This window comes from Saccopteryx leptura, chromosome 1, assembly GCF_036850995.1.
Source record: "Saccopteryx leptura isolate mSacLep1 chromosome 1, mSacLep1_pri_phased_curated, whole genome shotgun sequence".
NCBI classification, from domain to species: Eukaryota; Metazoa; Chordata; class Mammalia; order Chiroptera; family Emballonuridae; genus Saccopteryx; species Saccopteryx leptura.
In genome coordinates this window covers 80,044,238-80,056,926 of record NC_089503.1, presented here as the reverse complement: position 1 = coordinate 80,056,926, position 12,689 = coordinate 80,044,238, and the positions used below count along the sequence as shown (strand labels likewise).

The following is a 12,689-nucleotide window of genomic DNA, read 5'->3' as shown; positions in this document are numbered from 1 at the left end:
CACTTAATAAAAGAAAAAAAAAATACAGAATCATAAAAAAGAGAAAGAACAAAATAAATCCACATAAAGGAAATACAGAGCCCTCGGCCCCATTGCAGACCCACTGAATAGAATCTGCGTTTTGTTAAGTTCCCAGTAGATTCCTCTGCATATTAATGTTTAAAAAGTACTGAAATCTTATTTTACAGACTCCAAAGCTGTGACTGAGAGAGGTTATGAAGCAAATTGGTGGCAGTGACAGGTCTAAAACACTGGTCTTCTTGACACTGCAACCAGGGAACTTTCCACTGAACACTGTGACTTCCAAACCCCAGCCGTCTTCACGATACCTTGCCATGAGGTGGCCAGGCAGGGACTGTGCCCCGGGAGGAGTCCTGAGCGTGGGAAAGAAGGGGTAGGGCTAGGTGCCCTCATTAACGGCTCTACCTAAAGCCAAGCCTTAGTCCTTCCTCTTACTGCCAGGATGAGGAGAGCCATAGCCCCTCACCTACACTCCACCTGTCATGGGCTGGCAGGAGACCCAGGACAAATGCCCAAGGCCCACTCTGAGATCTGGGGACGTTTTGTTTACTCATTTCCTAGAACCCAATTTCAGAAAAGCAGAACTGGTCAGTAAGTCAATGACCCAGTCACCTCTAGCCGCCACCAACACCACCCCTAGGGGGAAGGCTCTTCCATCTTAGTGCTCCTTCTGTGGAGACCTGTTTCCATGCCAAAAAATGGAGGAAAAAAAAAAAAGGCTCTGACAAACATGACTTCACTCTTCACTGATGGAGATGATGAGACAGGTCACTTTAAGTATTTAAATCCTGCGTTATATGTGGAACTAAAATTGAACTTTTTTCTACTGACTTCTGACCAAGGTCCTAATGGGGACCTACATTTTAGTTCTTCACAAAATTTTGTATTTAAAAGTAGTTTTTCCCTAGTTTTGGTAGTTTAGAATAGCTTATCAAAAAGAAATGGTGAAAAAATTCTCCATTCTGCCAACATAAAACGCTTGTCTCTCAGTTTATTATAGCAAATAAAGCAAGTAGAGAGCCTTTAAATATAACTGGATTTTAAAATTGGGGGGGGGGGAGAACCAGGGGAAAAGTAGGAAGATAATGAACAATTTTGCATAAAATAGATTCATTTCTCCAACCGAAACCCCAAAAGAAGCAATGATTGGTCCCTTCAAGTTTTAGAATGCCTCTCTCACTAAATGCCATGGCTGATAAGTTCCGTGTGGCTTTCTTCATGTTCATGCCAGGTGAACAGCATTTTACTTTAGGGGAAAAAACTCTGGTATCAGGAAACATCACCTGATACCAGAGTAGAAAATTAACCTTCACCACTTAGTAGAATCTTCCCAGTTACCATGAGTGTTTGTTTTAGTGACATAAGAGTACTCGAACACCCAATAAGGGAAGGATATGCTTTAATTGCAATGGTTTGAAATGCCATTTCTTAATGTGTCTTTGAATGTGACCCCACATCACCCTGACGGACCTAAATCATGTCCTCCGTGTGCTGCTGTGCCCACACAAATCAGAGGGGACCTCAGTGTGGGGCAACGAGAGTGCATGCATGTGGTCACGGAGAAACCAGACGAACCCTACAAACCCACTCAGCGACTCTGGTCTACAAACTTACATATATACAAGCAAATACTGTTAAATAAAAATCAAATGACAGGACTTACTATGTGATCTTGCATAAATATTTTCTCTGAAGGCACAACCCGCCCAGTCAGTGAAACCTGGCATCCAAAATGCAGCCCCCAGGTCTCCAGCTCAAAACGAGCATCCTTGTTTCTGTTGATAGAGTTGAGTTTAACGTCATTACAGTGCTTCTTTTCTAAAGACATTTAATCATTAGAGGCAAAATTATAACTTACTGAATTATTCAGACTAATTTGTGTTTTTTTTTAGGATTCCCAACTTCTATTTCTACTCACTAACATTTTTTTCTCTTGCTCAGAAGAATTATGGGATGACTGCCATTTGGGACTTGCAGGGATGGATAAGCTTCCAGTGTGAGGCATGGGTTAGCAAAATGGGCCTCTGAGCCAGACTGGGGCTGAACTCTTAGAGTTGACATTAAATAATACGTGACTGTCGGTCAAATAAGTTTGTAAATATGATATATATGTTTGCTCACTTATAGTTTGCACTGGATGTGGGGGACAGGCTGTAAGCAGGCAGGGTCCTTACAGCCTAAGGCTTAGTTTTAAGACTAAGCTTTCCCCCACACCCTTGACTGTTGCATGATGTGGGATGGTGCACTCTTATGAGGAATCCCATTATGCCTCAGATAAGTGACTTTGTATCAGAGACTTCCTTGTTTGTATATTGGATTAAAGGTTTTGATTTCTACACTATAAAATGGGGCAGAGGAGCCCATGCTGGAGGAGAGCAGAGAAAGGCCATGTGGAGGAGAGGAGAAGCAGCCAAGATGGCGGAGTGCTGAAGGAGAAGCCAGTTAGTGCAGTTTGTGTAGAGAGAAGGAGATGAGGAAGAGGTGAATAAGTCTGGTAAGCTAGAAACCTTTGATTCTAGAAAACTTGGATGAGTCAGTGGCTTTGGGAGCCCTGAATGGAAAGGGAAGTGTTTTCCCACTGTGTGTATTTCTTGCCTGCCGGGTGCAAGCTAGGATTAAAGCTAATGGCCCACCAGTTCTTGGCTCCATTGTTTCATTACCGTCTGTCCAAATCTAATGTGAACTTGCATGGGCCAGGGGCTGTGATGGTGGCCGTGGCTACTGGCTTTACAGAGACCTTAAGCAAACTCTTAAAACTTTTTAATCTGTGGTTGCTTTGTTGGCAAAATGTTGGGATAATAAAACTAGCTACTTCATAAGGTTGATATAACAGCACATGAAAAGTACTACCATAGTGCTACGTGCTTCACAGATGTGAGCTATTCCCGATAATAACAGAGATATTGTGGAGCAGTCTCCTGGGAACATCGGAATCTGTGGTTGGGGGTAGATGGAGGATGACACAGGAAGGGAATGTGAGAACCTTACACTCAGAAGATTCATAGGACAGACAGGGCAGTAGGAAGACTAAGGAGAATATCAGTATCAGTAATAACAACCGCTTTATATTTGCATAGCACTTTAAGTTTATAACTTAATGAACTTTAATCATAGTCTATGTATTATCTTATAGGATTATGATCATGGTCCTATCAAGCCATACACCCCTTGAGGGGAGTACTCACACCAATTTGGGGTCCTGGCATCTGCAATACAGATGCAATCCAGCCCGCAGACAGTAAGCCAGACATTCACCAAAGAGACTGATGTGATTAATGCTTTCCTTTACCTGTCAAAGCTTCCCCTCTCTCTTTATAGGAGCTCAAACCTCATTACCACTGATTCTCCACAGCAGCTCCTTATCTCCATCTATTCATGTTATATCTAGCCCGGTCATACTGAATACTTTGAATTAATTATTGTGCTTCAGATACTATCTGTCCAAGATCACATGGGTGAGGTGATCACTGATCAGGACACTGGGTTAAAAAATGAGATTACTGGAAAGTGGCAGGTAGATGTGTCAGGAAGACTAATCCACAGGTAGGTATAAGGGGAGAGGACAAGGAATAAGTAGAAATAAGTTATTCTCATGTAGGAATAAGTCTGGAGAATGTCCAGGATAAATTATGTGAAGTGTAACCATAAAATAGAAAGTCATACAACCACAAGCATGAAAATAGAGATGCACATTTACCAAACAGAAACACTAAAAAAAAAAGCAAATTATACTACATACTATTTTCTTAAAAAGAACATGAGATTAATTTGAAAATATCTGAAATAACTTCATTCAATTATGATTCATTCACTTATTAAGTGAATTTTACAGAGTATATATACACACACACCACTTTCTTTTTGTTTATATAAATTTCTAAGTTTCTCCTCTAATTTTTTTCATCTTTAAGGAAAAAATGGTCATTCTACAACAATGTTGCCCAGTAGTAATATAAAGCAAGCCACATATTTAATTTTAAGTTTTCTAGTAGCTGCATTAATAAAGTAACTATTCCAAGATGTGGCATTAACCACATTTTAAGTGCCCAGTAGTTCCATGCGGCCACAGTTTTAGACAGTGAAGTTTTAGGAAATCAGAAGGGAGAACCAGGAAGAAACTCAATTTTCCCATCACAGGTTACACCTAGTTGTCATAAATGAGGGCAGAAATGCCACCTGAGAATCTGGTGGGCTGAACTGAAAGAAACAAAGGTATTCCTAAATTTAAAGAATACATGCCCTGGCCAGTTGGCTCAGCTGTAGAACATCTGCCTAGCATGGGGAAGTTCAATTCCCAGTCAGGGCACACAGTGGAAACAACCATCTGATCTTCCCCCACCCTCTCTCTTTCTTCCTTTCCCACAGCCATGGCTCAAACAGTTTGAGCAAGTTGTCCCCAGGTGCTGGGGGTGGCTCTGTGGCCTCGCCTCAGGTGCTAAAACAGCTCAGTTGCAGAGCAACAAAGCTGCAGCCCCAGATAAGCAGAGCATCGCCCGGTAAGGAGTTTGCCAAGTGGATCCAGATTGGGGTGCATGTGGGAGTCTGTTTCCGCCTTCCCACCTCGCACTTAAAACAAAACAAAACAACTACATAGTGGAGCTTTCCACACCAATAGAGCTCTCACAAACAAGGCGAGTGTTCCTAAAACCTTTCGGACTTTCTATAAGTGTGGTGAGCATGAACCCCACAAAATAACAACACAAAATGGCAAAGACTCTCTAGCGCAGGGAAAGCAGCGTTACAACAGGAAACAGGCTATGGTGGGCAGACTAAGCCAATTTTCAGCAAAAAGGCTGAACCTACAAAGAAGAATATGCTGAAGCTTGAATGCATTGAGCCCAATTGTGGCTCTAAGAGATTGCTGACAAGCATTTTGGACTGGGAGGAGATAAGACGAGAAAGGCCCAAGTCATCCAGTTTTAAGCTTCAGATTTTGTCTTATTATTTGACAATAAAACCTTGAGGATATGTGCATTTCAAAAAAATAAAACAAAAACAAATACATAGTGGGGTTTTCCTAATGAGCAGTGTGCTGAGGCCACTCTATTATGATCTAAACAAGCCTGACTCTGAACACTGAGGGCCTGGAAGGTTTGTTTGAGAGGACTTTTTTTAAAAAAAAAAATTACATTCTTCATTCAAATCTTTATCCAGAACCTCAATGTATTAAATGGACGAAAGCAGAGGCATCTAACTAGAGCAGGGCGGCACTTCTCCCAGCGTGGCCATCATGCACCCACCCCCCTTGAGCCCATAGTCCTAGCCATCCTGGATGAACCTCTGGCCCTGGACAACACAATTCAAAAGTGCCTTGTTCTGAATCAAGAGGAACGGGACATATTCATCAGGGGATGAAGCATTTTATAGATACCTTATCCTATAAACGAGGCCTTAGGCAGGGCACACCCTGGTCCCAGCAAGGCATCCCATACCTCTGGATGTCATCGGCAAGCCTGGCCAGGCGCTGCTGCCTTCCTACGGGGCTGAGCCGCGTTTCTTCAGCCACAGCCTTCATCAGTCGAAAATCAGAGGTTGCCTGGCCAGTCAGTCCTATTAAATATTAGTGAAAAAAGTGAAATAAAAGAGTAAACAGTAGGCCCTGGCCGGTTGGCTCAGTGGTAGAGCATCGGCCTGCTGTGCAGAAGTCCCGGGTTCGATTCCCAGCCAGGGCACACAGGAGAAGCACCCATCTGCTTCTCCACCCCTCCCCCTCTCCTTCCTCTCTGTCTCTCTCTTCCCCTCCTGCAGCGAGGCTCCACTGGAGCAAAGATGGCCCAGGAGCTGGGGATGGCTCCTTGGCCTCTGCCCCAGGCGCTAGAGTGGCTCTGGTTGCAACAGAGCGACACCCCGGAGGAGCAGAGCATCGCCCCCTGGTGGGCGTGCCGAGTGGATCCCGGTCGGGCGCATGCGGGAGTCTGTCTGTCTCTCCCCGTTTCCGGCTTCAAAAAAAAAGTAAACAGTATACAACATAACCCAGCCCACCCAGCACAGCACAAGCTTTTCACTGAAACTGAATTAGATTTAGCATTTGGATAGCACTCTCCAACACAAATGAAAGCCACCTATACCTATACCATTTTAACTTCTCTAGTAGTCATGTTAAAAAAAAAAAAAAAAACCTCCAAAAAAGAAACAGATAAAATTTTTAAAATTAGCATATACTATTTAATTCAATATATTCAAAATAGTATTTCAACATGTAATCAATATAAAAGATTTATTGAGTTATTTTCCCTTTTGTTGATAGATACTAAGGCTTAGAAATCTAGCCTGAACTTTGCACTCCCGGCACACCCCCACACCCCTAACAGCGTAAGTGGCTACAGGCTACCACATGGGACTGTGCAACTTGTACAAGATCAAAATACCACGGAGAATGAGCATTCCTCCCTTCAAAGAATATACCTTATGAGTTGTTTTCTAATCTCAAAATAAATATATACACACCATAACTGATTCGAGCAATACAAAAATTCAAAATGCAGAAAGGACTCCCTTCCTAGTCCTACCCTGTTAAAATAATATGATTAAAAGTACTCAAGACAGTTATTCAGATTCCACTATATGGTGAAGATTACCTTCTTGGAAGCACATGCATAAAGTAAATAAGGGCCATTTGGCATACTCAAACAGTATACCCAAAAAGATGGTCATTATCATTCCTAAACTCAAGTTAAAAAATAAAAAGATTAGTGAAGAACAGTAGCTTGGTTTTAGGAAAACAGTTGGAGACTATTTTATATCAAAATAGCAAATAAAATATACAAGATAAAGGACATAGGTGACTTTTCCTGTGACAAGCAATTTCAAAAGGGCACTCCATTCTCCCACTTTCTCTATCAAACACATTTCTTTAAGGGTCCACCCTTCATGTGTTGAACTGATACTCTAGCCCTCAGCTAATAGAAGGAGGTTCTGCCCACTGCTAAGAATCACAAGCCTGTGACCAGGAACCTGCTAGGTCAGTGGTAGTCAACCTGGTCCCTACCGCCCACTAGTGGCCGTTCCAGCTTTCATGGTGGGCAGTAGCGGAGCAACCAAAGTCTAAATAAAAAGATAGAATTAACTATAGTAAGTTGTTTTATAAAGATTTATTCTGCCAAACTTAGCGAAAATCTGACATAAAGTACTTGGTAAGTATTATTATATGCTTTAACTCTGCTTTATAAATTTTATAAAGTAAAGTTACTTCCCTACTTTATAAATCACCATTACTGTGGAACCGGCGGGCGGTTAGAAAATTTTACTACCAACAGAGATACAAAAGTGAGCGGTAGGTATAAAAAGGTTGACTACCCCCGTGCTAGGGTATAAAACATAAACATTACCTGTTAGATAGCAGAGTTCGGGTACCAAGTGGACCATCTGAGGCTCAGCATTATTTTTCTTGCTTTTCAGCAGACTAACAAGCATTGGCTGATGTAGGTCCGATAACGTGATACCATATTGCTACAGATTGCAGGATTAGTGAGGGAAATGTTAGTATGGAAACACTGTATAAGGAACATCTTTGCTTATTAAGCAACCAGGTCATCACAAAACGAATAAATAAGCACATTTCTTCTGAGAAAAAAAGAACCCGACTCATTTTCACTTCCTTCTTCTCAGGTTCTATCTTTTGAATCCGAGGGCCAGTTTTTAATAATCTTTTATAGGGTGACATAATTTCATTTTGTTTTTAACCACTTCCCTGCTCTGTTTTGGATTTCATCCCCAGACAGAAGAGTCTGCAGCTCCACACACAGTGCAGCGACCCTGCTAGAGCTGCCCAACACCAGCACCTCCACCACCACTGACTGTGAGGCAGGCCGCCCCAGCATAGGAGGCAGGCCCTGTGCATGAAGAGATCCACACGTAAGTTGGAGGCAAGGGTTATATTAAGTCAACCTCAGATTTCCCAAAGAGTATGACTCTCCTTAATTTTCAGGATTACAAGATGTTCTAAGAAGCAGCCATGAAGTCTGACAAACGTGAATCTGATCTCTGGCCCTTCTACTTAATTGCACTGGGACCCTGGGAAAGTGCCCTATCTGTCTCATCTATGAAATGAGGAGAACAGTAGCTCCGGAGTAACTCGTGCAAACACCCTAGCATCGTGCCTGGTTTTTAATGAGCTTCTTCCTACATCACCCCTTTCCCCTCCTAGACTTGAATTGCAACATTTTCACCTTGCCGAAAAGTTCATTTCTCTTCCGAAAGCAAACTTTCCAATTAACATTCACTTCCAGCATAATTTACTCAACACTAATGACAGAACAATTGGAATTAGAAATTACAGAATGCCTGGGCATGGTGTGATGCTGACATCAATAACTATAATTAAGCAAGAAGTGAGTGTCTCCGTTTCAATAAGGACTTTTAGTCACTAAGGCAAAAAAGAATTCAGAAAATTGAAATTTAAAGTGGTGACTGCAACTCATGTTGCAGACAAAAGGCTTGGAGAAGCCCTTGCAGAAGGGAGAGTTTTATACATGGCTCCATTAATTCAGGACACATCCTGTGCTTACAAGGTTCCAGGGACTGCAGTGGATAAGTTACCTGTAAAGCAAAGTAGATGAGAAACAAATAATGATATGCTAAGTACTTATATTTTTTTCTTATTTAACCTTAAGAAACCTGAGACAGATATCATCATTGTGCCCTTGGTTGATGAGAAAACACCATGAGAAATTAAGCAGCTTTCCAACGTCCTGTCACTGGACATTAGCACAGCCAGGACTTGCCCCCTTACGACTTGGGAACCTCTGCCTGTTACACTACTCAGTAGTGGGTCATGGGGGTCAGGGGTGAGGAGGAGGGAGAAATGGTGATGGTAGTGAAATAATTTATGGCTCTTAAATCAGGGAAGGCTTCATGAAGGAGAAAGAGTCCAGAGAGCACCTTGAAGAAAATGTGGGGGATACAAGACTCCTGGGTAACAACTCGAACAAAGCTGCATGTCCCAGGAGGACAGTCTTCTGTTCACCTGGAACACGGCCAGGAATCCCCCATCCTGTGCTATGACGTAAAGTGAACTTGACCCTCTCCCTCGCCCAAATGTTCTTAGCGTTTGACAATATTTTTCATCATAAGATAAAATAGAGAAATATAAAGGTCAATATCAACACATCTTCCACTTTGAAAGTGGACTACATAATAATTCAGTGCTCCTTTCCTGGATCGAGAGGAGGACATTCTAGAAAAAAGTCACAATTTTGTTTCTTTTTCTCCCTAATTACAGCATGGATGTGGTGAACATAACTCTCTTCAAAGAAAGTAAGTGGGATATTCCCTTTAAGAATGTCTGCAGGTGCTGAAACACATCTGCTCAAAGAACAAATTTAACAACACAGAAAAGAAAACCAAATGTTGTGTTTACTAAGCAAACACTACAGAGCACATTTCATGCCCAAGACGCTCTGTGAGGCGTGAAGCACAAACGCCGTCCCCGTTCTAGAAGGAAGACGTGTCCGAGAAGCAGTGTGATATGTGGTACCAGTGCTTAGAGAACGACCAGCTCTTCTGTGACTGTGACAGGAAGCGTCAGAGAGGACTTCACAAATGAGGAGGCTTTTGACCTTGAAGCTAGGGTTTTACCTGGTAATGAAGGAGAAGGTACAGTGTGGCTTTAGGCAAATCTCTAGTGACCATGAGCAAAAGCTGAGGAGCACTTAGTGACACCAGGCGGGCTGGGTGACAACAGCACGGGGTGCATGGTGGGGATCCCATGTGAGATGAGGCTACAGCTGAGATGGGGTCAAACTGTGTGGGGCTAGAGATGAAAAGGGGAGGCTAGCGAAAAGGGGGCAGGTCTCCACCGTTCACGCAGGGCTCACGGTGTGCAGGAGCGTGCTCCATGCTCTGTGTGCACCGCTATCTCGCTCAGCGTTTCCACAGCACCATGAAGGCGGGCAGCAGACCCTCCTTTACAGACGACACTTCACGTTTGGTAATGTGCCCAAGGACACACAGCTCGTGCTAGGACCTTCTTATTCCAGAGCTTGTGCTTGTAACCACATTTCTGGGCAGTGTTTCAGAAAGCTCTCTGTGGTGGCAGTGAGGGTGACCCAGACCCCCAGGTGGGAGTCCATGAGAGGTTCTGCATCGAGGCAGTGAGCAGGGTTGGGAAGGGGCACGGGTTCCAGGGAGAACTCAGGGATAAAAGAGGCAGTACTCATCCTAGTGACAACAAAGGAGGTGGGGAGGGCGAAGCAGAGCCAAGGAAGCAAAATGAGGTCCGGAGAGGCAGAACTCCCAAGAAGAAACAGAAGCGAGAAAGAATGAATTCAGCATGAGTTATGTTAGCGTGAGATGCTTGCCGAATATACATGCAAATATGGTCTGAAAGTAAGAGATGAGTATGTAACTTAGAAATGAGGGCAAGGCAAAAATACTCTATTTGACAGATCTCAAAATGCGAAGTAGAGATCCCATATGAGGGGACCACGGTGAATAACAGCATTTAAGGTTTGGGGAGAAAAAGAGGAAAAACATCATAAGAGGCTAAGAAGAAAAGATCTGAAACCTAGCGGAGAACCACCAGGGATGTGCCTCAAGAGTCAAGGTGGGGGCCCTGGCCGGTTGGCTCAGCGGTAGAGCGTTGGCCTGGCGTGCGGGGGACCCGGGTTCGATTCCTGGCCAGGGCATACAGGAGAAGCACCCATGTGCTTCTCCACCCCTCCCCCTCTCCTTCCTCTCTGTCTCTCTCTTCCCCTCCCGCAGCCAAGGCTCCACTGGAACAAAGATGGCCCGGGCGCTGAAGATGGCTCTGTGGCCTCTACCTCAGGCGCTAGAATGGCTCTGGATGCAACAGAGCGATGCCCCAGAGGGGCAAAGCATCGCCCCCTGGTGGGTGTGCCGGGTGGATCCCGGTCGGGCGCATGTGGGAGTCTGTCTGACTGCCTCCCCATTTCCAGCTTCGGAAAAATGAAAAAAAAAAAAAAAAAGCAAAGAGTCAAGGTGGGAAGTTCAGCCAGATGGGTATGGTCACTAGTGTCAAATGCCACCAAAGCCCATTAGGATGAGAACAGTAGGTGAATTTGACTTTTAAAGAGTTATTGCCATAGCAACCAAATCAGATACCAGACTGCTGAAGCTTAAGGAAAAAAACTGAAGAGGTGCTTGGAGCTAATATAGATGATTTTTTTTTAGAGTGAGGTAGGGAGAGAGAGAGGCGGAGAGACAGGAACACTGAGCTGTTCTTGTACGTGTCCCAACCAGCAACCTCTATGCTTTCGAAAGACGCTTCAACCAACCTATCAGGCCAGGTTTTAATTTCTTAATTTATTCATAGATTTTTAGAGAAACAAAGAAAGGAAGGGGGGTGAGGAGGGAAGCATGCATTTGTTGCTCTACTCAGTCCTGCATTTATTGGTTGCCTTCCATGTGTACCCTCACCGAGAACTGAACCCACAACCTTGTCGTTTTGGGATGATGCTCGAACTGACTGACCTAACCAGCCAGGGCTATAGATGACTTTCCAAAGAAATCAAGCTAAGGAAAAAAATAGAGATAGCTTTTCCTGAAGATGTTGAAAGGTCAACGGAGGGTTTTTGCTTTACATTTTTTTGTTTTTAAACATCTATGAGATCTTTCAGACTCTCTGGAATATGAGTGTACATGAAAGAGAGGGAGACTCAGGGAGAAGAAATGCAGGTGGAGGTGGGGGTGGAGGCAGGGGTAACTGTGATCACTGTGAACCAACCTCCAGGTACAGCAGGAGAGCCATCAATGAGTATCTGAGTTCCAACCATGTGCAAGGCACTATGCTAGCCCCAGGCATCCCGAAATAAAGAGCTCAAAGTCCAGAAGAGGAGTCAGACCACTCACATTCTGCCCCTAACACTCTGATGCAGCTAAGTGCAGGGAGTGGGCCCTGGACAGAGCACTGCAGGGTTCCCTAAGGACTGACAGCTGAGCTGAGTCTTGAAGGGTACTTAGTAATTGGCTGGCTGTGAAGGGGCATCCAAGAAGAGAAAGCAACGTGTGTGAAAATGCACAAGGAATTAACAGCAAAACATATGAAGGGAGCCCTGGCCGGTTGGCTCAGTGGTAGAATGTCGGCCTGGCATGCAGAAGTCCCAGGTTCGATTCCCGGCCAGGGCACACAGGAGAGGTGCCCATCTGCTTCTCCACCCCTTCCCCTCTCCTTCCTCTCCGTCTCTCTCTTTCCCTCCCGCAGCCAAGGCAAAAAGATCTTTTTGGAGCAAAAGATGGCCCAGGCGCTGGGGATGGCTCCTTGGCCTCTGCCCCAGGCGCTAGAGTGGCTCTGGTCACGACAGAGCGACGCCCCGGATGGGCAGAGCATCACCCCCTGGTGGGCGTGCCGGGTGGATCCAGGTCGGGCGCATGCGGGAGTCTGTCTGCCTGCCTCCCCGTTTCCAGCTTCAGAAAAATACATTAAAAAAAATATGAAGGAAATGGGAGTGGTAAGAGGAGAGGCTTAAGAGGCAAGGAAAGGTCATATTATTATTATAGGCACCTTGGAAACTACTCAGGAGCTTAGGCCTGGTTCTTAAGGAAATAGGGAGCCATGGGAATATTTTAAGCAGTGATGTTATCAGATATACTAGAGGGAGATTACTCGGCCTACAGGAAGAAGGACAATAGGAGACAGAATGAGGGTCTGGTACCAGCCAAGGATGGTAGGGATGGAGAAGGGACAAGTCAGAGAATTATGTTGGAGGTAG

General features: G+C 44.3%; 1 protein-coding gene, 1 non-coding gene and 1 pseudogene across 2 annotated transcripts in view; 2 read left to right on the top strand and 1 right to left on the bottom strand.

Moving 5' to 3' along the window:
• The window catches only part of PIWIL4 (piwi like RNA-mediated gene silencing 4), a 49,085-nt gene that overhangs the window by 16,590 nt on the left and 19,806 nt on the right, over positions 1-12,689 (bottom strand). The window contains exons 9-11 of the mRNA XM_066360730.1: positions 7,350-7,470; positions 5,454-5,571; positions 1,685-1,796 (exon numbers count right to left, since the gene is read on the bottom strand). Of these exons, the coding sequence (XP_066216827.1) occupies positions 1,685-1,796; positions 5,454-5,571; positions 7,350-7,470 (351 nt within the window). The remainder of the gene's footprint in view (positions 1-1,684; positions 1,797-5,453; positions 5,572-7,349; positions 7,471-12,689) is intronic.
• Positions 3,473-4,944, top strand: LOC136389699 (large ribosomal subunit protein eL42-like; annotated as a pseudogene).
• Positions 5,618-5,693, top strand: TRNAS-GCU (transfer RNA serine (anticodon GCU)). The gene has a single exon. It is a non-coding gene; the product is annotated as a tRNA-Ser (tRNA).